This window comes from Thamnophis elegans, chromosome 14, assembly GCF_009769535.1.
Source record: "Thamnophis elegans isolate rThaEle1 chromosome 14, rThaEle1.pri, whole genome shotgun sequence".
Lineage (NCBI taxonomy): Eukaryota > Metazoa > Chordata > Lepidosauria > Squamata > Colubridae > Thamnophis > Thamnophis elegans.
The window spans coordinates 4,256,483-4,280,571 of record NC_045554.1 but is presented as its reverse complement, the minus strand read 5'-3'; the positions used below and the strand labels follow the sequence as shown (position 1 = coordinate 4,280,571).

Below are 24,089 nucleotides of genomic sequence, written 5' to 3'. Positions count from 1 at the left end.
GGGTAGAAGGGAGTGGGGGGTTTGCTCTTTGTTTATATCCAAGTGGCTTTCCCCGTTTGTGGTTCCTTCGTTAGGCTGGCGCTTATGGAGTTGGGAGTTCCTTGATTGGAGCAAAGAGCCGAGATGGTGCAGTGGTTAGGGTGCAGTACTGCAGGCCACTTCAGCTGACTGTTATCTGCAGTTTGGCGGTTCTAATCTCACCGGCTCAAGGTTGACTTAGCCTTCCATCCTTTCGAGGTGGGTGAAATGAGGACCCAGACTGTGGGGGCGATATGCTGACTCTGTAAACCGCTTAGAGAGGGCTGAAAGCCCTATGAAGCGGTATATAAGTCTAACTGCTATAGATGATAGATAGATAGATAGATAGATAGATAGATAGATAGATAGATAGATAGATAGATAGATAGATAGATAGATAGACAGACAGATGATAGATAGATAGATGATAGATAGATGATAGATAGATAGATGATAGATAGATAGATAGATAGATAGATAGATAGATAGATAGATAGATAGATAGATAGATAGATAGATATAGAGATAGGAGCCGAGGTGGCGCAGTGGTTAGGGTGCAGTACTGAAGGCCACTACAGCTGACTGCTATCTGCAGTTCGGCTGTTCAAATCTCACCGGCTCAAGGTTGACTCAGCCTTCCATCCTTCCGAGGGTGGGTGAAATGAGGACCCAGACTGTGGGGGCGATATGCTGACTCTGTAAACCGCTTAGAGAGGGCTGAAAGCCCTATGAAGCGGTATATAAGTCTAACTGCTATTGGTATTGCTATTTATTGCTTGGTGTTAACCCACTCACACCGTTGTGGCTTACAACTCTACAAAGAGGACGCTCCCATTCCTAAATTAATGCACATTTGTGAGTGAATTGTTTGCAAATAAACGGGGAAGGGGAAAATCCCTTGCAAGGCAAACAGGGTAAAGAATTATCTCTAGGAAATGCAGGGCATCAACTCCCCCCTTTGTGGTCCCGCAAGTCACATTATTTGTGTGTTTTGTGTACACCTTGCTAAGATAAGCTGCCTTCTGTGGGGATCAGTGTTTAAGAGAACACCAAGAGAAAAGATTTTAAAAAATCCACGACACAAATTTGCCGAAGTAGCCTGTAAAATAACCAAAGACGCAGCCAACCTGTTTTTAATATCTGTATGCAGGTTTTTATTTTGTCAATTCTCTTCTCCATTTGATGCTTCTTATACAAATGGCACTTACAAAAAAAAACGTGTTTTTAAAGGAGGGGGAAAATTAACTAAACATTAACAGGATATGAGATGCTTTTCATAGCCACGATAGTCAAGGAAATAGAAGGCAAGAATTCTTGACTGAAAAATACGGTTACAGGAGGAAAGGCAGTGAGGCTGTAACATGATCCAAATCCCACCAGGTGGGCAAGAGACACAGGAAAACAGGACAGACTCTGGAGGCCAACTGGGAAGTCATCTCTGCTCCCTAAATTGTGGTTTCTTTCACAAGCTTAAGGTTTCTATAGTTTCCAGAACTTCAGCGCAATCCAGTTTAAGATTCCCAGGCGAACCCCAGCTCAAAAAACCCTCTTTTACTCTCATAAGGCAAATAATTTCCATTGTTATAAAGTTAGAGCACCGATTCCTATTAAAGTCACCTTATGGATAGCAGAGAGTGGATGCTTTTGTTAAGGCTTAGGACGTGGTCCCTGCTGTTTCCCCCACCCAAGTTAATCAAAACCCCACCAACCCCTTTGAAAATTTGGCCAAACACCCCCCCTCCCGCGCTCCCCATAAAGTTAACGCGTTTAGCAAATACAAAACTGGATCTTACAAATTCATGGATTTGGATTAAGAGAGCACCATTTGAAGCGAAGTCTTCCCCCCCCCCCCCCGCCCCCCACAGACTTCAGGGGTAAATCTGGGGTTTGCTTGGCCTAAGGAAACAGAGATTAAAACCCCCAAGAAGGCATCGCATCGGACGACGGCAACAAAATAATAATAAAATAAATCCACACACAAAACCTGCGGGCACAGAAGACTCCTCGGGACTCCCCAAAAGAGTTAAGCAACGTGTTAACGAAGATCGAAGTTGGGCTGTGCCGAACAACGAATCTAGCGCCTAAGTTAGGTTGGGCTTGGAGAGCAAAGTTGATGTAAGTCCAAGAGAAGACTTTTCCTGTTCAACTTTCTATGTTTTGGGGTTCTGCGGGGGGGCGGGGGGCAAAGTGCGGGATTCACAGAAGCAGACCCGTTGGGTCATGAGATGATGCTGGGGTCTCATCTTGAGGCCCTCAACAGAGCTTGTCAAGAGATGAGATGAGCTGTGGGAAGCTGCTGAGATGCAGAAGCCAGAAACGGCTACGTTGACTCAGAGTTTACAATTTTGGGGGGGGGGGAGGGTGGGAAAGCAGGCAGTGAGATGAGAAGACGACAAATATTCCAGTTTAGGTCAACAGGTAGAACGATGCAGTGGGCATGTATTGTGCAAATGATGCTAGTTTAAGGGAACGCGGATAAGTTGGCGATGGAGGATTCCCCTGAAAAGTTGGTGGACACGCAGCCTGACTTCACCTCTGCTTGATCCATTCCTCCCGATACTTTTCCCCACCATCTCGTCTTCTATACCTCCTTCCCCCCCCCCCCACTCCCCAAATCTACGAAGACATTTCAGTGAAAAGTCCTTGGGAGGAAAACCAAGGGAGATCCAATTCTCCTGCGGACTGATCTGGGTCGTGGCTAAAGTCCCTGTTCAATTTTCGGAGTCAGTCGTATCAGCTGCTGGCAGGGAAACCGCCCTCCATCATGGATGAAGGGTGAAGAGGAGCAGAGGAGATGCCGAGATGTTTCTCCCCCTCCCCCCCGCAGCCAAGGCAAGAGGGAGGGAGGGGAGGGAAAAATGAGACGCGCAGACATATTGACGTGCCACTCAATGCCTTTATTTGATGCGTCCATCCGTGTAAGCAACAGCTTCAACCGTAGTCCTGGCCTGCTCTAACCAAATGCAAAGACCTCCCCAACGATGAGAAAGAAAGGTAGAAAAGAGACGAAGGGAAATCCGATCGCGGTTGCCCCTTTCAGGGAGAAAGGGAAAAGAACGATAAGGCAACATCAATGGCTTCTCGGCGTGTGTTTCGGGGAGATGTTTAGAGATGCTTTTGGGGAGGGGCGCACAAGGGTGGGAAAAAAACCCAAGGAATTCGCTTGGATCTTTTGAGGATGAGATGAACGCGCGGAAGTCCAGTACGATTCCATTCAGGGGGGGAAAAGCAGCTCGTTTGGTCTGTGAGCATCAAGGCAAGACCTTCTGTCCTGTTTTGGTAGCTCACCTTAGATTCACCTCTTGACTCTTTCTCCTACCCCTCCTTCTCTCATCCCAAGGGATGACAAGACACGCTAAGCGACTTCTCCTCTATCTTCTCCAAAGGAGGGGGGATGAGTAACTTAAAAAGCCAAGAAAGAGAACTCTCCTTCGTTCCCACTGCAGAAGACATCCTAGCTCAAAACTGGGAAGCCCAGTTGAGGACAAGAATTACGGGCGCCCACCTACCCCAAGAGAGAAGGTGGTGGGGCCCTGAAGCCACAAAACCCTCAAGGTTTTCCAAAGTGGGCTCTTGCTGAACTCAATACTAGCTCTTCCTGAAGACCACCCCCCCTTCTCAGGAGGAGGAGGAGGCCGAACAGACGGGGAGAGGTGGAGTAAGGGCACGTTTCCCGATTCCGAGGACGAGAAATATATTCCTTTTCGATTCAGAACTGAATTGATTTCAAGTTCAGCAGAGGCCAAAAGGAGAGATTCGTTTCATTCCCCCCACCCACCCACCCAACGTTTGTTTCTCTCCTTCCTCCCCACTGCAGAAAGTCCACAAGGTTAGAGCAGGACATTTTCTGCAGATCAACAATGGTTTGTTTTCTGCTTCCAGTTTTAGATGAGCTCGCGAAAGAAAGGGAGGGGGGGAGAAAAAAACTCAAAACAACAACAACAACAATATGGCAGACCGAAGGCAGCAGGCCAAGTCTGAAAGATACAATCCCTCTTTGAAAAAGACACACCAGAACATACCAAAAGGAAATTCCTGCAGGAAGTTGGCAACCCGAAAAAAAAAGGGAAAGAGGGGAGGGGGGGAAGAGAGGAAGCGTAGAGCGAAGGGAAGGAGACTAAAGTGCGTTTAATACTCCCAGAGGGTAGAGGGCTCAATGGCGTCGGCGGAGGCTTTGAGCACCCCGGCGTGGTCGCCCTTTAGGTATTTGTTGTTGACTTTAATGGCCACTTTGTTAAAGTCGCAGAACTCGAAGAAGAAGTCCACGGGAGAATCGCTGCTACTGGTGATGGACGCCTCGTTCCCCACCATCCAGTATTTCCCGGTGGAATCTGAAAAGGAGAAGGGGAAGAGGGAAGCTGATTCAAGGCGGTACCTCCAGCAGGGGCCACAGGATAGCAATAGCAATAGCAGTTAGACTTATATACCGCTTCATAGGGCTTTCAGCCCTCTCTAAGCGGTTTACAGAGTCAGCATATCGCCCCCACAGTCTGGGTCCTCATTTCACCCATCTCTTGAAATCCAAGTTGCCAAGTTTGGGGACCCTTCCCTAAGGAGATCCAGCCTCACGGCCAGGTAGATTCCTCACCTTTGATGTTGTAGGCGCCATCGTTAAACTCCAGCTGAAAGATATCGTAAGAAGATCGGTTGCAATCTAAGGTTCCCGTCATCTTCCGGCAGCCGATGAAGCCATGTTCCCCACGGAAAACAATGATGGGCCGGTTAATCAGCTTCATGAGGAACTGCTCGGTCTCACCTACCATTGGAGAACGGAGGGAACAGGGCAATGTTTACCAGGAAACTAACTTGCTTCCCACCATATCCAGGTTAACTCCAATTGCCCCCTCAGGACGGCCACGTTTAACCAGCGGATGCTCCCACCACGATATACCCCTGGCTTCTCCTGATAAGGTAAAGGTTCCCCTCGGAGATATGTGCTAGTCGTTCCCAACTCTAGCGGGTGGTGCTCATCTCCGTTTCAAAGCCAAAGAGCCAGCGCTGTCTGAAGACGTCTCCGTGGTCATGTGGCCAGCATGACTCAACGCCGAAGGCCCACGGAACGCTGTTGCCTTCCCACCAAAGGTGGTTCCTATTTTTCTACTCGCATTTTTTAACATGCTTTTGAACTGCTAGGTTAGCAGAAGCTGGGACAAGTCACGGGAGCTCACTCCGTTATGTGGCGTTAGGGATTCGAACCGCCAAACTGCCGACCTTCCTGATTGACAAGCTCAGTATTTTATCCATTGAGCCACCGCGTCCTGTCTGATAAAACGCCTGATCCGACAGAGGCAAAGAAAGAACTTACTGGCCGTTTCAACCGTAGCGGCAAGCTGCCCGTTCTTCTTGGCAGTGACGTATTTGCCGTTGGCGGCTTTCAGAGTGATACGCCGGTCACACCACTCAATGTCGAAGTAGCAGTTGGCATTCCTGCGGGAGCAAAGGAAGATTGAGAAGGGCCTTTTTTGTCGTAGCATCAGGGAAGAACAAAAGACCAATGTTCCCCAGTCCCCAACCCTTGCCAGGACCACAATGAATGGTTTCAACACCCCTCAAGTCGATGGTGGTAACTTTCTCCTAATTTCTCCACATACTTCTGAAAAAATGAGGTATATTTTTTTTCTGCTGCGGCCTCTGTAGAGCATGAGCATCTTTACAAGCTTAACAGCAGTAGCAATAGCACTTTGACTTATATACCGCTTCAAAGTGCTTTTACAGCCCTCTCTAAGCAGTTTACAGAGTCAGCCTCTTTCCCCCAACAATCTGGGTCCAAATTTTACCTACCTCGGAAGGACAGAAGGCTGAATCAACCTGGAGCTGGTCAGGATCAAACTCCTGACAGTGGGAAGAATTACCCTGTAATGCTGCACTCTTCAACCACTGCACAACCACAGCTAATTAACAGTAAGGCTTATATTCCACTTTGTAGTACTTTTGACTTAGATACCGCTTCATAGTGCTTTTACAGCCCTCTCTAAGCGGTTTACAGAGTCAGCCTCTTGCCCCCAACAATATGAGTCCTCATTTTACCCACCTCGGAAGGACGGAAGGCTGAGTCAACCCTGAGCTGGTCAGGATCGAACTCTTGGCAGGGGAGGGGGCAGAGTTAGCCTGCAACACTGCAGTCAGCTGAAGTAGCCTGCAGTACTGCACTCTAGCCACTGTGCCACCTTGGCTCTACTTAATGGCCAATGAATATAGCAATATACCGATATTCTTTTCCAGCCCGCGGGGTTATTTTTTTCCCCAGATTTTATTTATTTTCTTAAGCATTGAGCAAATAAATTTTTGTGGCCTGGCACCGAAGACGTACCCAAAACATTTCGAAATTTGAAAACAAGATTGTTTAGGGATTCTGGCAGAGGTGGGTTCCTAGCAGTTTCCACCTATTCGGTAGAACCAGTTGGTCAAATCTACCGAACCGGTTAGAAGAGGTTCCACCAGTGGACCCGGAAAGCAGGCCACACCTACAGAAGAGGTTCCAATTTTTTTTGAAACCCACCACTGGTCCTTGGATATGATTATTCCACACTATCATGCTCCTATTTATAAAACTCAGGGCCTCTGTGAAAGGTAAGGATGACTCCTGCGTTTGTGGTGCAATCAGAACATTGCGTGTGTTGAAGTTGTTTTAACGCAAACCAAAGATGCCTTTTAAAAAACAAGTTGACATCCTATTTTTATGCATGCCAGTGCTGTGTGAGAGGTGATTCAAGGTGGTTCTGACAAGTGTCGTCGGCATCTTCATATCCGGTCACATAGGCAGCAAGCCACTCCCATCCAGTCACATGGGTGGCAAGCCACTCCCACAAAGGAGGCCACACCCACAGAGTAGGTTCGAACAATTTTTGAAACCCACCACTGGATTCTGGATATGTTTGGCGTTTGACGCCGTTGGACATCCAATTCAGAAACCCTCCAGAACAGTCAACGCAAGTTATTTTGGCCTCGGATGCTATTTTATTGTTTTGTTTTTTGCACAAGTCCTGTTTAAGTTCACCGAATGATTCTCTCTTGGGAGCAGGTGGCGTTTCTGTTCATGTAGTGACACACCCCGATCAAGCACTTCGTATTTTGGAAATTAAAACCCCATTCCCCACAGGACCAGTTGCTGGGATCTTCACGCTAAACTATTGGTTATTTCAACTACTTAGTGGAATAAACTAGAATGGTGGGATTCCTTACAGCATGTTCAAGCAAGCAATTTGTTCTAACCTAGGCTTCCTGATCCTGAAAAAAACCCCTTTTATTAAACAAATGTGAATTCCTCTCATTCACATCCAACAAGGGCCTGGCAGTCTTTCAAAGGAGTATTTACGAACACAGACCTTATCTATCTTGGAAAGCTGCCATGTAAATATTTCCCCAAATGAGGTGCTGTGCAAGGAAAGACTTGGGCACAGAGTCTCTGGGATTCACGGACAGATCTTCACACTCCTGAAATGAATCTAATGACTGAATGAACGGATTCTTCCCTGCAAAAGCCCCCTCCCCTTTCGCTCCTCTTTTACTTCCTATGGGAGGGGCCATTCACCTTCCACCTGTGGCTTTACTCCCAAGTCTACCCTGATTTCTGAGCTGTTCTTTTCTTCTGGCAGCTCTGCGCATGCACACACTGGGAACAGGCTCCAGCTGTTCCTCTGCCTCACTGCTGTCTAGCTCCATAGGCACCTGATCACTGTCAGAAGGCCTCGATCCAGTCCCTGCCTCCAATGCAGAGCCCTCGTCCGAGTCTTCCCCAAACTCCAGGACTGTCCCACCTTCCTTCCCAACCTCCTCACTGTCCGACTCTGCTGCCAGCTCTGCTGGCGGGCCACAACAACAGTTTAAGGGCTTAGGTCAAAGCAAGGACTCAAACTCATAACCCATTCCCACCCATTTCTTAGCAACCTTGGAGTAACTCACTTAGTCGAGGCAGTGGATTGCACTCCACCGTTGGAGGTCAGAGTCCAGTATTTCCCAGTACAAGTCCTGAAAGTGCATTTCTTGGTTTCTTTACTGATTTCCATCTGGAAGGTTTCCTGGTCACCCTCTTCATCTTGGTTGGCTGAGAGATCGATCCCTAGAAGAAGAGACAACACATGGCAAAGGGAATCAAGGCCAGCCCTCGTAGCCCCCACCTAGGTTCTGGAGAACCGGTAGCGGAAATTTTGAGTAGTTCGGAGAAGCGGCAGATAGGCTGGCCCCGCCCCTGATGTCTCACAACCGATGATCGTTTGTTGCCCTGAACAGGAGAACGGAGCTGGAAAGCACGTTAGTGGGATGGGGAGGGAATGGGGATTTTGCAGTATCCTTCCCCTGCCACACCCACAAAGCCACACCCACAGAACCGGTAGTAAAACATTTTGAATCCCACCACTGATCCAAAGTCTCACTATCTATACAGGTAGTCCTCACTTAGCAAGGCTGGGGAATTCTGGGAGTTGAAGGCCACAAGTCTTAAAAGTTACCATGGATGGCTGGGGAACTCTGGGAGTTGAAGTCCACAAGTCTTAAAAGTTATCATGGATGGCTGGGGAATTCTGGGAGTTGAAGGCCACAAGTCTTAAAAGTTACCATGGATGGCTGGGGAACTCTGGGAGTTGAAGTCCACAAGTCTTAAAAGTTATCATGGATGGCTGGGGAATTCTGGGAGTTGAAGGCCACAAGTCTTAAAAGCTACCATGGATGGCTGGGGAATTCTGGGAGTTGAAGTCCACAAGTCTTAAAAGTTACCATGGATGGCTGGGGAATTCTGGGAGTTGAAGTCCACAAGTCTTAAAAGTTACCATGGATGGCTGGGGAATTCTGGGAGTTGAAGTCCACAAGTCTTAAAAGTTACCATGGATGGCTGGGGAATTCTGGGAGTTGAAGTCCATAAATCTTAAAGTTGCCACAGTTGGGACACCCCTGGTTTAGCCTCTTCTCAAAGCTAACACATCTAACCACCCCCGAATTCTGGAAGTCACAGTCCACGCATCTTACAAAGCTGAGGAATGCTGCTTCAAGCTAATGCAGACTTGATCCTGTAGAAGAGGAATAAGGATGATGGGACTGAAAAACCCATGTCTGATTGGGGAATAGAAGTCCCCAGGTCTTAAAAGCTGCCACAGTTGGACACCTTTGTCAAAAGACCCTGCTCATCCCCAGGGTGGAATCCAAGAGAAAAATGCTTCTCAAAATTCACATGGCCCAACACCAACTGCTCACATGCTTGGCAAATCCCACACTTGAAATTCCTCAGGGTTCAGATTTGCATCCTCAGCATTTCTGTCTCGGCTCCAATGAGCACACACACACACACACACACACACACACACACACACAACCCTCCGGGTTAGAGACAGCCAGCTAAAGAGAGGATGACAAGATGGCAGGAACCCCATGGAGAAAAGAGAAAGAAATAGCAATAGCAATAGCAGTTAGACTTATCTACCGCTTCATAGGGCTTTCAGCCCTCTCTAAGCGGTTTACAGAGTCAGCATATTGCCCCCCAACAACAATCCGGGTCCTCATTTTACCCACCTCGGAAGGATGGAAGGCTGAGTCAACCTTGAGCCGGTGAGATTAGAACAGCCGAACTGCAGAACTGCAGTCAGCTGAAGTAGCCTGCAGTGCTGCATTTAACCACTGCGCCACCGCGACTCTTAGAGGTGGAATGCCCCGACTTCTAAGCTAACCCCACGAAGAAGAACTGAAAAAGTAGCAAGACAGGGCATCCTGACATTCCCCAGGAAGGCAACTAAGGACTGAAGTGTTAATACCACTTTATAATGCCTTGGTAAGGCCACGCTTGGAATACGGCGTCCAGTTTTGGTCGCCACGATGTAAAAAAAAGATGTGGAGACTCTGGAAAGAGTGCAGAGAAGAGCAACCAGGATGATTAGGGGACTGGAGGCTAAAGCATATGAAGAACGGTTGCAGGAACTGGATGGAAGCTGAACAAGGAGAGATTCAACCCGGAAATAAGGCGAAATTTTCTGATAATGAGAACAATCAACCGATGGAGCGTAAGTTGTGGGAGCTTCATCCCTGGAGGCTTTCAAGAAGAGACTGGTCTGCCACTTGTCAGAAATGGTGTGGTCAGGCCTGCATTTATATTCCTTTTAGAAGTTTGGCCTGCCACGCTTTCTCTTATTTCATTATGCTGTCTCTTTAGTATAGTCGATGGGAGGGGGGAATAGACAGGAGTAGGATTGTGGGATGTATTATTTTCATTCTTTACTGGAAGCCAAGGTCATCCTTTGTCTCCGCACTTTCACACCTGACCGGAAGGAGCTGGGTGGAGACGCCAGCCTGGAAGAAGAAGATTGGACCATGTGATGGATTTGTGGGTGTGGGGACAAGATCATGAACTTTTAACTGGGTGGGATTCTGACGTCATTTCCAGAATTGGGATTAACACAGATGTGCCTAAGATGTCTGTCTCATTAAATTGGAACAAAAAGGATCGTTTTGCCTTGGACTCTGATTTAATTCTGCATGATACTTGGAACGCTGACAGGTGTAAGGTTTCCTGCTTGGGTGGGAAGGTTCGACTAGATGACCTACAAGATCCCTTCCGACTCTTGTTAATTTGTATCGGAATCCGCTAGCTAGCTAATTCTTCACTGGCTGTTTCAGAGGTTCCTCTCCTGAGGACCTTTTAGAGTTTTAAGAGTTTCCTGGCCTCTGAGACTCTGCCTTCCTGCCCAGTTGCTCTTAAGCGCAGACAGGAAACCAGCCTTTTCTTTCTTACAAAAATAAACCTAGCTTAGGCAGTCAAAAACCATCATCGACTCCAGAAAATGTCTCACGTGCAAAATTAGAGCAAGGAAGGAAACTGGGCGGATGGCTGGAGGGGGAATTGACCCATCCATTCTGCTACTCAAGCAAAAAATAATGGAGAAACGGGCCAGAGAGCTCCCTTCTGCATGGTGTAGCACAGGAAGGCCTGGGGGAATGGGGGGGTCGCGATGGGATGGATGCAACTTCTCAACTAATAACAAAAAACCAAGTTTTATTTATGACGGTGGTAGAACTCCCCGTTCAGCCTTCCCAGGCAACATCCAGCCAGCAAAATCAAAGGAGGAAAACCAGATTTCCTTAATCACAGCCTGATTCTCTTAACGACCCTGGGATGGCCATAAACATGAGGACCAGTTGCCCCATCCCTTTTTTCCCCTGTGCTGTCGTATGTTCGAACGGTCATTAAACCAATGATTGCAAGTCATATTATAGCGCCATAGTAGTGCAGTGGTCAGAGTGCATTACTGCAGGCTACTTCTGCTGCCTGCCGGCTGCTTGCAATTTGGCAGTTCGAATCTCACCAGGCTCAAGGTTGGCTCAGCCTTCCGTCCTTCCGAGGTGGGTAAAATGAGAGCCCAGATTGTTGGGGGCAGAAGGCTGACTCCGTAAACCGCTTAGAGAGGGCTGTAAAGCACTGTGAGGTGGTATGTATACCTAAGTGCTAAGTGGGGAGGGAGGAAGGAATGAGGAAGGGAGGGAGGGCCATAGTGGCACAGTGCTTAGAATACAGTATTGCAGGCTGACTCTGCCCATTGCTAGTAGTTCGATCCTGACTGGCTCCAGAATGACTCAGCGTTCCATCCTTCCGAGGTGGGTAAAATGAGTACCCAGATTGTTGGGGGCAAAAGGCTGACTCTGTAAACCGCTTAGAGAGGGCTGGAGAGCACTATAAAGCGGCACATAAGTCTTAGCGCTATTGCCTGCCTACCTGTCTGCCTTCCTTCTTTCTTTTCCCCTACCAGTGCTTAGAATGCAGCACTGCAGGCTAACTCTGCCCACTGCCAGGAGTTCGATCTGTTTCCAGATTGACTCAGCCTCCCATCCTTCCGAGGTGGGTAAAATGGGGACCCAGATTGTTGGGGGCAAGAGGCTGACTCTGTAAACCGCTTAGAGAGGGTTGTAAAAGCTGTGTGATGAAGCGGTATATAAAGTCTAAGTGCTACTGCTATTGTATAGCCCAGGAGTGGACACACATCCATAGTCTTCCCTCTGGCACCCCCCGACAAAGCAGAGCTTCTGCTATTAGAGCAGAAAATTCTGAATTATGGCCAAAGAACGAGCTACATCTATTTCTATGGAAACTGCACACACGGAGAAAGAATGCACACAGCATCATGGAGGGAGGATGACAGGGACTTAAACCCACTCTATTTATTCAGCGGCAGCTGGATTTAGCTAAAGGCTGAGTGTGTTTGTCAACTACGCACTCCCTCCAACTGCCAGTGTGTTGCCCGGGCATCTCAGTCCTCCGGACACCCCCACAAAAATGGAAAAAAAAACCCCACCCTTCTACAATTCAGTCCCTGGATTGAAATTTACCTGTCTGGAGCCCCATAACCTGGCCTGCGTTTTCGGTATGCTTGTGGCTTTGTGCGACAACCACACAAGTGTGAAATTCCGCCTTCAATTCCAAACTTGGTTTTTAAAGAGGTAGTAAGGCTTGGGGAGGAAAGCGGATGGCAAATCTAGACAGCATCCTAAAAAGCAGAGACATCTCCCTGCCAACCAAAATGCGTATAGTCAAGGCTGTGGTTTTCCCAGTTGCAATGGATGGCTGTGAAGGTTGGACCATAAGAAAGGCTGAGCGCCAAAGAATGGAGGCCTTTGAACTCTGGTGCTGGAGAAGACTCCTGCATTGAGTCCCTTGGACTGCAAGGCCATCCAACCGGTCAGTCCTAGAGGAGATCCAGCCTGGCTGCTCTTGAGAAGGCCAGATCCTGAAGAGGAAACTCAAAAGACTTTGGCCACCTAATGAGAAGGAAGAAGGACTCCCTGGAGAAGAGCCTCATGCTGGGAAGGATGGAGGGCAAAAGAAGAAGGACTGCAAGGCCATTCAACCGGTCAGTCCTAGAGGAGATCAACCCTGACTGCTCTTTAGAAGGCCAGATCCTGAAGAGGAAACTCAAAAGACTTTGGCCACCTAATGAGAAGGAAGGAAGGACTCCCTGGAGAAGAGCCTCATGCTGGGAAGGATGGAGGGCAGAAGAAGAAGGGGATGGCAGAGAAGGAGGTGGCTGGATGGAGTCACTGAAGCAGTCGGCGTGAGCTTAAATGGACTCCAGAAGATGGGAGAAGACAGGAAGGCCTGGAGTAACATTGTCCATGGGGTCACGATGTGTCGGACACGACTTTACAACTGACAACAACAAGGTTTTGGAGTTTTAAAACCTTAAAAAACCCTTCCAAAGCTTGGTTTTAAGGAGTTTATAAGATTTTAAGTCCTTGTTTTTTTTTAAATTTTAGGGACTTAAAATCCTTTTGCTGGCTGGGGAGCTACTGGGAGTCGAAGTAGCAATAGCAATAGCAGTTAGACTTATATACCGCTTCATAGGGCTTTCAGCCATCTCTAAGCGGTTTACAGAGTCAGCATATCACCCCCACAGTCTGGGTCCTCATTTCACCCACCTTGGAAGGATGGAAGGCTGAGTCAACCTTGAGCCGGTGAGATTTGAACCGCCGAACTGCAGCTAGCAGTCAGCTGAAGTGGCTGCAGTACTGCACCCTAACCACTGGGCCACCTCGGCTCTGCAAGTCTCCAAAGTTGCCAAGATTGGAGACCTCTGCTCTACAGCAATTCCCGAGTGCTGCAACAGTTCCCAATTTCTCTGCAAAGGCAGGAGTGGGCATTTTTATCTGGCTGGGGTATGAAGATGGTGGGGGAGAGAGCTAGCTCCATTCAGCTTGGACCCCAAAACCACCATAGGCAGATCCCACGGCAGGCAGGCAGGCATTTAATTACCAGCCTCCTGAAGGCCAGACAAAGGCCTTCGAAGTCAGATGATTTCCCAGTGTGGCAATTAAGGAGGGAGATGAGCAGAGGAGTGGGTGGAGAGAGGGGTGGGGAGGCCACAGGGGAAAGCTTGACTCATCCTAGATTTTTGCAGGAAGGAAGAATTGGAGGGGGGGGATGCAGCTGGAAACACAAGGAAGCTGGATTTGCCAAACAGGATTGCTTTAAATCCAAGAGTGAGTGCAGAGAAGAGCAACAAAGAGGATTAGGGGACTGGAGGCTAAAACTTATGAAGAACAGTTGCAGGAATTTTGGGAATGTCTAGTTTAATGAAAAGAAGGACTAAGGGAGACATGATAGCAGTCTTCCGATATCTCAGGGGCTGCCCCAAAGAAGAGGGAGTCAAGCTATTCTCCAAAGCACCTGAGGGCAGGACAAGAAGCAATGGGTGGAAACTAATCAAGGAGAGAAGCAACTTAGAGCTAAGGAGAAACTTTCTGACAGGGAGAACAATTCGTCAGTGGAACGACTTGCCTCCAGGAGTTGTGAATGGTCCAACACTGGAGTTTTTTTGAGACCACCAATTGCCTAAAATGGTATACCATCCCGCTTGAGCAGGGGTTTGGGGGTTAAAAGAGCTCCAAGCTCCCTTCCAACTCGGTTATTCCGTTAGGGTTCTTCCATTGTCCCCCTTTTATGAAATCCAGAGGTGGCCAAGCCCAGGACTTTTTCATCCAGCCACGCCAGTGACGTGCGGTGAGGTTTATGGCTGGTGAGGCAGCAATTTTTTTTAGACTTGTGGACTTCAACTCCCAGAATTCCACAGCCAGGCATGCTCAGTTCCAATTTAAAGCGACAGCATTTGTTTTTCTCCTTTGCTAAATAAGTTTCCTTCTTTCTTTTTCTTCTCCCTTCCCCTCCTTCCTCCCTCTCTCCCTCCTCCTACCGCCTCCTGTAGAGGGCACTTTTAGAGGCTTTTTTAAACAGTTAAACACTAAGCAGAGTCATCCATAGTGACTCTGGCAGCAACTAGCTCAGCCTGACCTCAGCTCTTGCCTTTTTCCTTTTACATTTCCTTTTCTTTTCACGATGACAGTAGTGAGCCTCTGCCTCCCCTGCCTGCACGTCCCTGAGCCACACCATTCTTCCAGCTAACATTTCAGCTCGACGGACGTTGAGGAAGGCGAGAACAGGAGCCGGGGAGCTGATGGCAGCTCGTAATTTTGCCCAGCTTTCAAGCCAGAGAAAACTTGGGACACAACATGCAACAGGGAAATGAGAACTTCAGAGGAGAACTCCATCCCGAATTAATTGCTGAGAACGAAGACAGAATAAAGATCCGGGATAAATCTTAGGGGAAAGCAGCAACTTCTGGCCGCAGCCCCAGATGTGTTGACTGCACCAGGGCACGCGTTGAACTGAAGGGGCTGTGAACCCTTACAGAAGGGCACAATGAGATTTCTTTGGCTCTGCTTGGAGATGAGGCTGTGGCAAACTCAGCTGAGCAGCCCCGACTGGCAGCTCTGGGCACACTGCCCCAGAGGGAGCAGTAACCGCAGCTCTGCCCCTCCTCTCTCCGCTCAACCCACGGGGCATTTCTTGGGGTCACAGAAAGCCGAACAAAGGCCTTCACAAGAGAACAGCAATATTGATAATATTCATGCCGGAGGCGGAATTTCACTTCAGATCAAGGTGGCTTCAAGGAACATCCCTTTGGGAGGGTGGGAAAAGACAACAGAAACATTCAGGGGGGGGGAGGCAGTGAAATAGCCCCCCCATGTGTTGGAAAAGCCACCGCGAGGATCATTTTAAGGTCTTAAGTTTCTTGTCCACAGGATTGGTTCCCCAAATTCTGGTGGCGGCTTTCGGTGTCGCCGAATTGCAATCCTTTTCTTGTGACTGGGAAAATCTTCAACGGAGGGGAACTCATCCTTGGGGGGTGGGAGGGGTCTTGCTATTTCATGCACTGAATTTGGGGTTAAAATTGGATGCTTGCCTCGCCTTGCGAAGGGCCGCGCGCCGTTTTCTAGCTGTGCGCACCCCGCTTTCGGAGATCCTTCCCCAAATGAGGTTGCATGTTCCAAGCCCTTCTTCTTCTTTGCATGATATCCTCCCCCCCGCGACCCCAAATAGGATCCTGAATCGACCCTCCCTCTGTAAAATAAGGCAGGAGTTGTTAAGCACCTCCCCTTGTTAAAAAGTCCTTGCATTCACCCATTAAAGAGCTGAGGTGGCGCAGTGGTTAAATGTAGCACTGCAGGCTACTTCAGCTGACTGCAGTTCTGCAGTTCGGCTGTTCAAATCTCACCGGCTCAAGGTTGACTCAGCCTTCCATCCTTCCGAGGTGGGTAAAAATGAGGACCCAGATTGTGGGGGCGATATGCTGACTCTGTAAACCGCTTAGAGAGGGCTGAAAGCCCTATGAAGCGGTAGATAAGTCTAACTGCTATTGCTATAATGCAGGGGTGTTCAAACTTGGGAACTTTGAAGACTTGTGGACTTCAATTCCCAGAGTCGGCTGGGGAATTCTGGGAGTTGAAGTCCACAAGTCTTAAAAGTTCCCAAGTTTGGACCCCCCTGCATTAAGGCATCAGGAAATAATTCAAAGGCCCCCTTTTAAAGCAAGACGTTTTAAGAATAGGGCGTTTCATTTTTTTAATTTCTCATCATTCCACTTCTCCTGATTAAGTAGACCCCAACCCCCACCCCCACCCCCGGCCAAAAAAATCAAGGACTGCTTATTCAGCACATCCTGGCTTATGCCTGCAGATGCAACCCCCCCCCTCTTCCTCATTACCCCAATTTGCAAAAACTGCCCCAAGAGAACTGCCTTCCCATCAAAGCAGCAAATCAACACAACTCTGCAACAACCCCTGGGGAAAGCAAAGGGTGTGTGAGTCGCATCTGGCAGGTGGAAAGGAGCAGGCCTCCACGAAGCTCCGCCTTTCTTCTTTACATTTGTCGTTCTTATACATTTGTTATTCCATTTAATAGATTATAATACACAATTTGGATTGCTTTATTTACCATCCCTTCGGCCTGTTGCAACACTACCTTATTTTCCCTTTCTTTTCTGCCTCCCTCCCTTCCCTCCTTCCTCCTCTCCTTCCCCTTTTCTTCTTCCCTTGCCTCTCCTCTCCTCTTCCCCTTCCTATCCTCTCCTTCTCTTTCTCTCCCTTCCCTCCTCCTTCTCCTTTCCTCTTCCTTCTTCCTCTCCCTTTCCTTCTTTCCTTGCCTCTCCCCTCCTCCTACTCCTACTCTTCCCCTTCCTACCCTCTCCTTCTCTTTCTCTCCCTTCCCTCCTTCCTCTCCTTTCCTCTTCCTTCGTCCTCTCCTTTCCCTTTTCTTCTTTCCTTGCCTCTCCCCTACTCCTCTTCTTCTCCCTTCGACCCTCTCTCCTTCTCTTTCCATCCCTTACTTCCTTCTTTCCTTTCCTCTTCCTTCCTCCTCTCCTTCCCCTTCCTTCTTCCCTTGCCTATCCCCTCCTCCTCTCCTCTTCCCCTTCCTCCCCTCTTTTTCTTTCTCTCCCTTCCCTCCTTCCTCTCCTTTCCCTTTTCTTCTTTCCTTTCCTCTCCCCTTCTCCTCTCCTCTTCCTACCCTCTCCTTCTCTTGCTCTCCCTTCCACCTTACCTCTCCTTTCCTCTTCCTTCCTTCCCTCCTCTTCCTGTCATTCTCTCCCTCTCTCTCTCTTTTCTTTTCCTGTTGTTATCGGTATCTTTTTCAAATCTCAGTTTATGTTTCCTTGGGGTGGTATTTCCACAAATATAGTTTAGTATTATTTTCCTATTCCTTTACCTTCTCTAATCTATCCTATGGTTTTTTCCCCCCCTTTATATCTCACTCTTGTATATATACTGGTATATTTAGCACGTTTCTTTTCTGTTTTCCCCTTCTTCTTCCTCCCCTCCCCTGTTTCTCATTTAATAGCCTAGCTCAGCCTTTCCAAGACCTGCGGAGATGCTATTTCACACCCCGCTTCTGGCCAGAAAAAAAAATAACGATTGCAAAGCTGAAATCTCGGACAGAGACTAGGAGGCAGCAAATTCTGGTTCTGCCCTCTTTGCAATCTTTTCTAGGCTCACCGTGCCAACTAGGGTTCACCCTTTCAGGAGCCTCTGCAGAGCCAGCCCAGCTAACCGATGCCAACTCCGGCCAGCTGCATAACTCTTGCGGGATAATAAGTCCATTCACAGTGCTTTTTCCCAGGTTCACGGCCGAGCAAAAAAAAATATATATTAACTGGACCGGTCCTGGGCCAAGTGGCCACCTGTTGCTCTCTGGGACCGAAAGGGCTGTGGGAACAGCTCAGATGCCAAAGGTGGGGGCTTCCAACCTGGTCTGCTCATCATCATTATTTTTTTTTTGCCGTTAGAAAGGGTGGGGTGGGTCTGCAGTGCTGCCCTTCCTTCCCGACGCATCAATTAAAGGGCAAAGCAGGAGTTTCCGCATTGGTCTCTGGCCAGGTTGGCCAAAACAGATGCTCTCCGACCACCAGGGATGGGAAGAGATTTGTAAGGAGGGATCTCTTTTTTTTTCCAATCTATTTTTTATTTTTAAACATAAAAATTAAAAACAATATTATATATATATATATATATATATATATATATATATATATATATATATATATATATATATATATATATATATATATATATATATGTTGTATTTGTGATGATAAATAAATAAAGGGAGACTAGTATAGATCTATTTCAAGCTATTTAGCTTTCATCAGCTAGCCATACCCTTACTGGGATTTGAACCTGTGCTGTATTACATCTTAGGCAGATGTGTTAACCACTAAGCCACAAGGTTCTCCTCCTTTATCAGCTGAGCCAGGGAAATAGGTATGTATTTAGTGTCACAACCCCTGGTATGCCCAAATATGGGAGGAAGTCTACTGCTTCCATTCTCTGTCTATCGGCTCGTCACAAGAGACCATCCAGACAGAATGGACAGAAATGGACAGAAATCCCTCATTTTTATATATACACACACACACACACACACACACACACACACACACACACACATATATATATATATATATATATATATATATATATATATATACACATACACATACACACACACACACACACACACACATATATATATATATATAATTTCTGTCCATTTCTGTCCATTCTGTCTGGATGGTCTCTTGTGACAAGCCGATAGACAGAGAATGGAAGCAGTAGACTTCCTCCCATATTTGGGCATACCAGGGGTATATCTAAATGAGGGATTTCTTGACCCAAAACATGGCAGCCTATTGTGCTTCATGTTCTGACCGAGGCTTCCCGAGAGCCTGAAGAAAACTCCTGGTCCCCACAAAAAAACTCTTTTATTCACTGACTGTGAATTCTGCTCCTTCACATCCAGCAAAGTCTTTCAAGGGAGGATTTACAGTCACAGACCTTCTCTGGCTTGGAGAGCTGCCAGGTCGATATCTGCCGAACTTGGCAAGGAGCCTCGGAGAGTCACGAACCAATGAAGCGAACTAATGATCTCCTGCAAACTCCACTCCCCTTTCGCTCCTCTTTTATCTCCTCTGGGAGGGGCCATTCATCGTCCACCTGTGGCCTTACTCCCAAGTCGACCCCTGTTCTTTAGCTCTTCCCTTCGTCTGGCCACTCTGCGCATGCACACACTGGGAACAGGCTCCAGTTGTTCTTCTGCCTCACTGATGTCTGACTCCGAAGGCAGCTGATAACTGTCAGACGGCCCTGGCCCCCTCTCTGCCTCCGACACAGAGCCCTCCTCAGAGCCTTCCCCAGACTCCAGGACTGGCCCAGGTTCCTCCCCAACCTCCTCACTGTCCGAATCTGCTTCCAGCGCCGCTGGTCACTGGTGGGCCACAACAGGAGTATAAATCCTTCCATTCCCCACCATCCAGTGACAGCCCTACCTTGGTCTGCAAGAATAGGGGTTCCATTCTCAGCCAGGCTGCTTTGCCGGTAGAATTTATTTCCGCACAATCAAATCGAGATCAATCTGGGAGGACATCCTGAGGATCTTAAACCCTGGATCGATGCAACTCTGCATCACGTCAATCGGAAAACGGTAAAAACAGTTTTTTAAAAAGTCATTGGATTGCAATAACGAACGGAAGAGAGGACCGATGGGAAAGAGCCACATGATTTATAAAGAGGTAAAGGTTCCCCTCGCACACATGTGCTAGTCGTTCCCGACTCTAGAAGGCGGTAGTCATCTCCGTTTCAAAGCCGAAGAGCCAGCGCTGTCCGAAGACGTCTCCGTGGTCATGTGGCCGGCATGACTCAACACTGCCGAAGGCGCTCGGAACGCTGTTCCCTTCCCACCAAAGGTGGTTCCTATTTTTCTATCTGCATTTTTACGTGCTTTCGAACTGCTAGGTTGGCAGAAGCTGGGACAAGTCACGGGAGCTCACTCCGTTACACGGCGCTAGGGATTCGAACTGCTGAACTGAAAACCTTGTTTCACGTTAGGGTTTTTTATTTTCCTGTCGCCTACCATCCTCCAGAATCTCAAGAGTGGGTGGACTGCCGGTGAACGAGCGAGTTAGAGCTAACACACCTCATGTCAAAAAACGTGGGTGTTCAGCAAAAGGCAGGTGTGCAAACCCGCCCCCCCCCCCAAGATTGAAAACAACAAGGGACCAGAATGCCTTTTCCTCCTCCAACGCATCTCCCTTCTCTCTCCTTGACGCAACCTAGCTTTGCAAACTGGGATGTTTATTCCCAAGGCAGCAACTGGGCATTGACAAGACAGCAGCCATTTCCTGGAGTTGGATGGAAAACTGACCCTTCCCCTGGAGGCAAACGCCATTCTCCACTTTGGGGTGGAGGGGGTGGCCGGGGGGTCTCCAAGCTTGGTGGTTTCCTTGCAGATGTTTCGTTATTGAAACTTGATCGCGCTGACGATGTTTCCTAGTTGGGCCATGAAATGTCTTGCGAGAAAACCACCAAGCTCAGACGGCACCAAGGAGATGGGTGGGAGGGGGAGGGAAAGAGGGATGGATGGAAGGAAGGAAGGGAGGGAGGGAGGGAGGGAGGAAGGTTACTAATGATGCTTCCTAGTTGGGTCATGAAACTTCTGCGAGAAAACCATCAACCACCATAGAGCAGAAGAAGGGAAGGAAAGGGAAGGAAGGAAAGGAAGAGGAAGGGAAGGAAAGGAGGGGAAGAAAAGGAAGGGAAGGGAAGGAAAGGAGGGGAAGGGGAAGGGAAGGAAAGGGAAGGAAAGGAGGGGAGGGAAAGGAAGGGGAAGGGAAGGGATTGATATTAGCTAGTTGGATCATGAAATGTCTGCAAGAAAACCACCAAGTTCAGAGAGCACCAAGCCCCCAACAGTTCCTCCTCCTCTTCCTCCTCAAACCCCTCTTCCTCCTAGCACTGATGTTACCTAGTTGGTCCATGAAACATCTGCAAGAAAACCACCAAGTTCAGAGAGCACCAAGGACCCCAGAATCCTCCTCCTCCTCCTCCTCTTCTCCTAGCACTGATGACGTTCCCTAGGTGGGCGATGAAACATCTGCAAGAAAACCACCAGGTTCAGAGAACACCAAGGACCCCTCAGTTCCGCCCTGAGCTCCAGATATTCTCTCCCCTCTGCATAACGCCATGGCCTTCAAGGAGGGAAGCCTCTCTATTCCAGGGGACCTTCCCTTGTCCCCTTAGCCCCAACCCCCTGGTGCCTCCTTCTCCCATCCCTGAATGACCATCAACTGCTGAACATTAGTCTCAACTCCTGAGCCAGGCCTGGCAAATTGGACCAAGATTTCTTAGGAGAGCCACAGATATTCTCCTCCCGGTAGGGCCTGTCCAAGAACATGTTTGAAAGGGCTTCTCTCCTTCTCTCCCATTTGAGTCCAATTAAAGGGGGGGGGGCTTGCTCATAACGAGGGGCTGATGTGCCACAGACCTTGGCCATCTGCCAACCCTCCCTCCACCCTCAATTACTAATTAGGAGAGGCAAGGAGCAACGCAAAGACCTCTTGACCAGCCATTGGCAACCTCTGCACCATTTTTGTTCATTTGCTGCTGGAGCGCAGACCTCAAACGCGCATCATGTACGTGCCTTAGGGGGGGGGAGTGAGTGAGAGGGGGTCTTTGAGGCCCATTCTTCCACATGGTTACCCCTCCCCAATCCTGGCCCGAATTAAAAACTCCACTGAAGACACAAGAGAACCATCCCCCTGCCTCCCCCCCCCCGGACCCCAAAATCCTGAAAATGAGTTTTGCATTGTTCACTGCAGAAACCCCCGGAGTAATTTAACGCAGCTGAGAGCAGGGGGGGTACGGTCAAACATAGAAAAAAAAATTCATGTTGTCCCCATTATGGACAACCACACAGAACAAAAGGAGGGGAGGGAAAGGGAGGGGAGGGCAAGGAGGGAGGGGGGGGAAGAGAAGGGGATGGATGGAAAGAACCCCCCCCCCCTCATCCTGTCCCAAATTCTGTATTTTAAACGTGCCCAGGGGTGGCATAGATAGAGGTGGTTCTCCATTCGCAATATCCTCCGCGAGCTGCGCTGGCTACCTGTTGATCTCCGGGTGCGCTTCAAGGTGCTACTTACCACCCATAAAGCCCTCCATGGTAGTGGATCTGGGTACTTGAGAGACCGCCTCCTGCCAATTACGACCTATCAGATCACACAGATTAGGCCTCCTCCGAGTTCCATCCGCCAGTCAGTGTCGACTGGCAACTACGCGGAGGAGAGCCTTTTCAGTAGTAGCTCCGACCCTTTGGAACGATCTCCCCGTGGAGATTCGCACCCTCACCACCCTTCAGACCTTCCGCACAGCCCTCAAGATCTGGCTATCCCGTCAGGCCTGGGGATAAAGATCGTAATCCGTCCCCACCCGAATGATGAATGAATGTTGTGTTCTATTTTTACTTATGTAATGTCTCATGTCTTGTCTTGTATTCCCCTCCCTATAAATTGTAAGCCGCCCTGAGTCCCCTCAGGGAAAAGGGCGGCCTATAAATAATAAACAAATCAAATCAAATCAATTAAATCAATAATTTGTTTAATGACTATTCATTCAGTAGTACTGAAAAAAAGCGGCTTATATCCATTTCCCTACTTTTTGCAGCACAGATAGTTCTCCACTTATGACAGCTCACTTAATGACTGTTCAAAGTTGCGACGGCACCCCAAAAGGGGGGTCATTTTTCACCTTTTGTGACTTGTTGCAGCAGTCCCCAGGGGTCCCCCCGGGATCCCAAATTCAGAGTCTCGGCAACTGGCCTGTACTTACGACGGTTGTGGTATCACGCCATCTCCTTTGCAACCTTCTCGCAAGCAAAGTCGGGGGGGGGGGGAGGGGGAACCGGATTTGCTTAGCAACTTTGTGACCAACTTAAACAACTGCGGCGGTGATTCGCTTAACCGCCGTGGCAAGAAAAAGTCACAAAACGGAACAAGTGTTTCACTTAGCAACACAAATCCTGGGCTCCCTTGAGGTCGTAAGTCGAGCACTGCCCGTGGTCTATATTTCAAATCCTGGGTTTGATTTAACCCAGAATGAATTCGGTAGAATAGAATAGAACAGAATAGAATAATGGAATAAGAATAGAATAGAATATAGAAGAGAAGAGAATATAGAAGAGAATAGAATAGAATATAGAAGAGAATAGAATAGAATAGAATAGAGTAGAATAGAATATAGAAGAGAATAGAGTAGAATAGAATAGAATATAGAATAGAATAGAATAGAATAGAATAGAATATAGAAGAGAATAGAATAGAATAGAATAGAGTAGAATAGAATATAGAAGAGAATAGAGTAGAATAGAATAGAATATAGAATAGAATAGAATAGAATAGAATATAGTAGAATAGAATATAGAAGAGAATAGAGTAGAATAGAATAGAATATAGAAGAGAATAGAATAGAGTATAATAGAATAGAATACAAGAGAAGGAATGGAATAGAATAGAATGTAGAGTAGAGTAGAGTAGAGTAGAGAATAACAGAGTTGGAAGGGACCTTGAAGGTCTTCTAGTCCAACCCCCTGATTAGGCAGGAAACCCTACACCACTTCAGACAAATGGATACCTAATCTCTTCTGAAAAACTTCCGGTGTTGGAGCATTCACAACTTCTGGAGACAAGTTGTTGTTCCATTCATTAATTTCTCATTAGTTCTAGGTTGCTTCTCTCCTTAATTAGTTTCCACCCATTGCTTCTTGTCCTGCCCTCGGGTGCTTTGGAGAATAGCTTGACTCCCTCTTCTTTGGGGCAGCCCCTAAGATATCGGGAAACTGCTATCATGTCTCCCCTAGTCCTTCTTTTCATTAAACTAGACATACCCAGTTCCTGCAATCGTTCTTCATATGTTTTAGCCTCCAGTCTCCTAATCCTCTTTGT

At 48.0% G+C, this 24,089-nt stretch overlaps 1 protein-coding gene across 1 annotated transcript in view; it reads right to left on the bottom strand.

Annotated features, from left to right (window-relative positions):
• Positions 1–1,148: 1,148 nt before the first annotated feature.
• FSCN1 (fascin actin-bundling protein 1) overlaps positions 1,149–24,089 on the bottom strand; it is a 33,914-nt gene continuing 10,973 nt past the window's right edge. Inside the window, exons 2-5 of the mRNA XM_032230652.1 lie at positions 7,921–8,077; positions 5,324–5,445; positions 4,607–4,774; positions 1,149–4,349 (exon numbers count right to left, since the gene is read on the bottom strand). Of these exons, the coding sequence (XP_032086543.1) occupies positions 4,147–4,349; positions 4,607–4,774; positions 5,324–5,445; positions 7,921–8,077 (650 nt within the window). The 3' untranslated portion in view covers positions 1,149–4,146. The remainder of the gene's footprint in view (positions 4,350–4,606; positions 4,775–5,323; positions 5,446–7,920; positions 8,078–24,089) is intronic.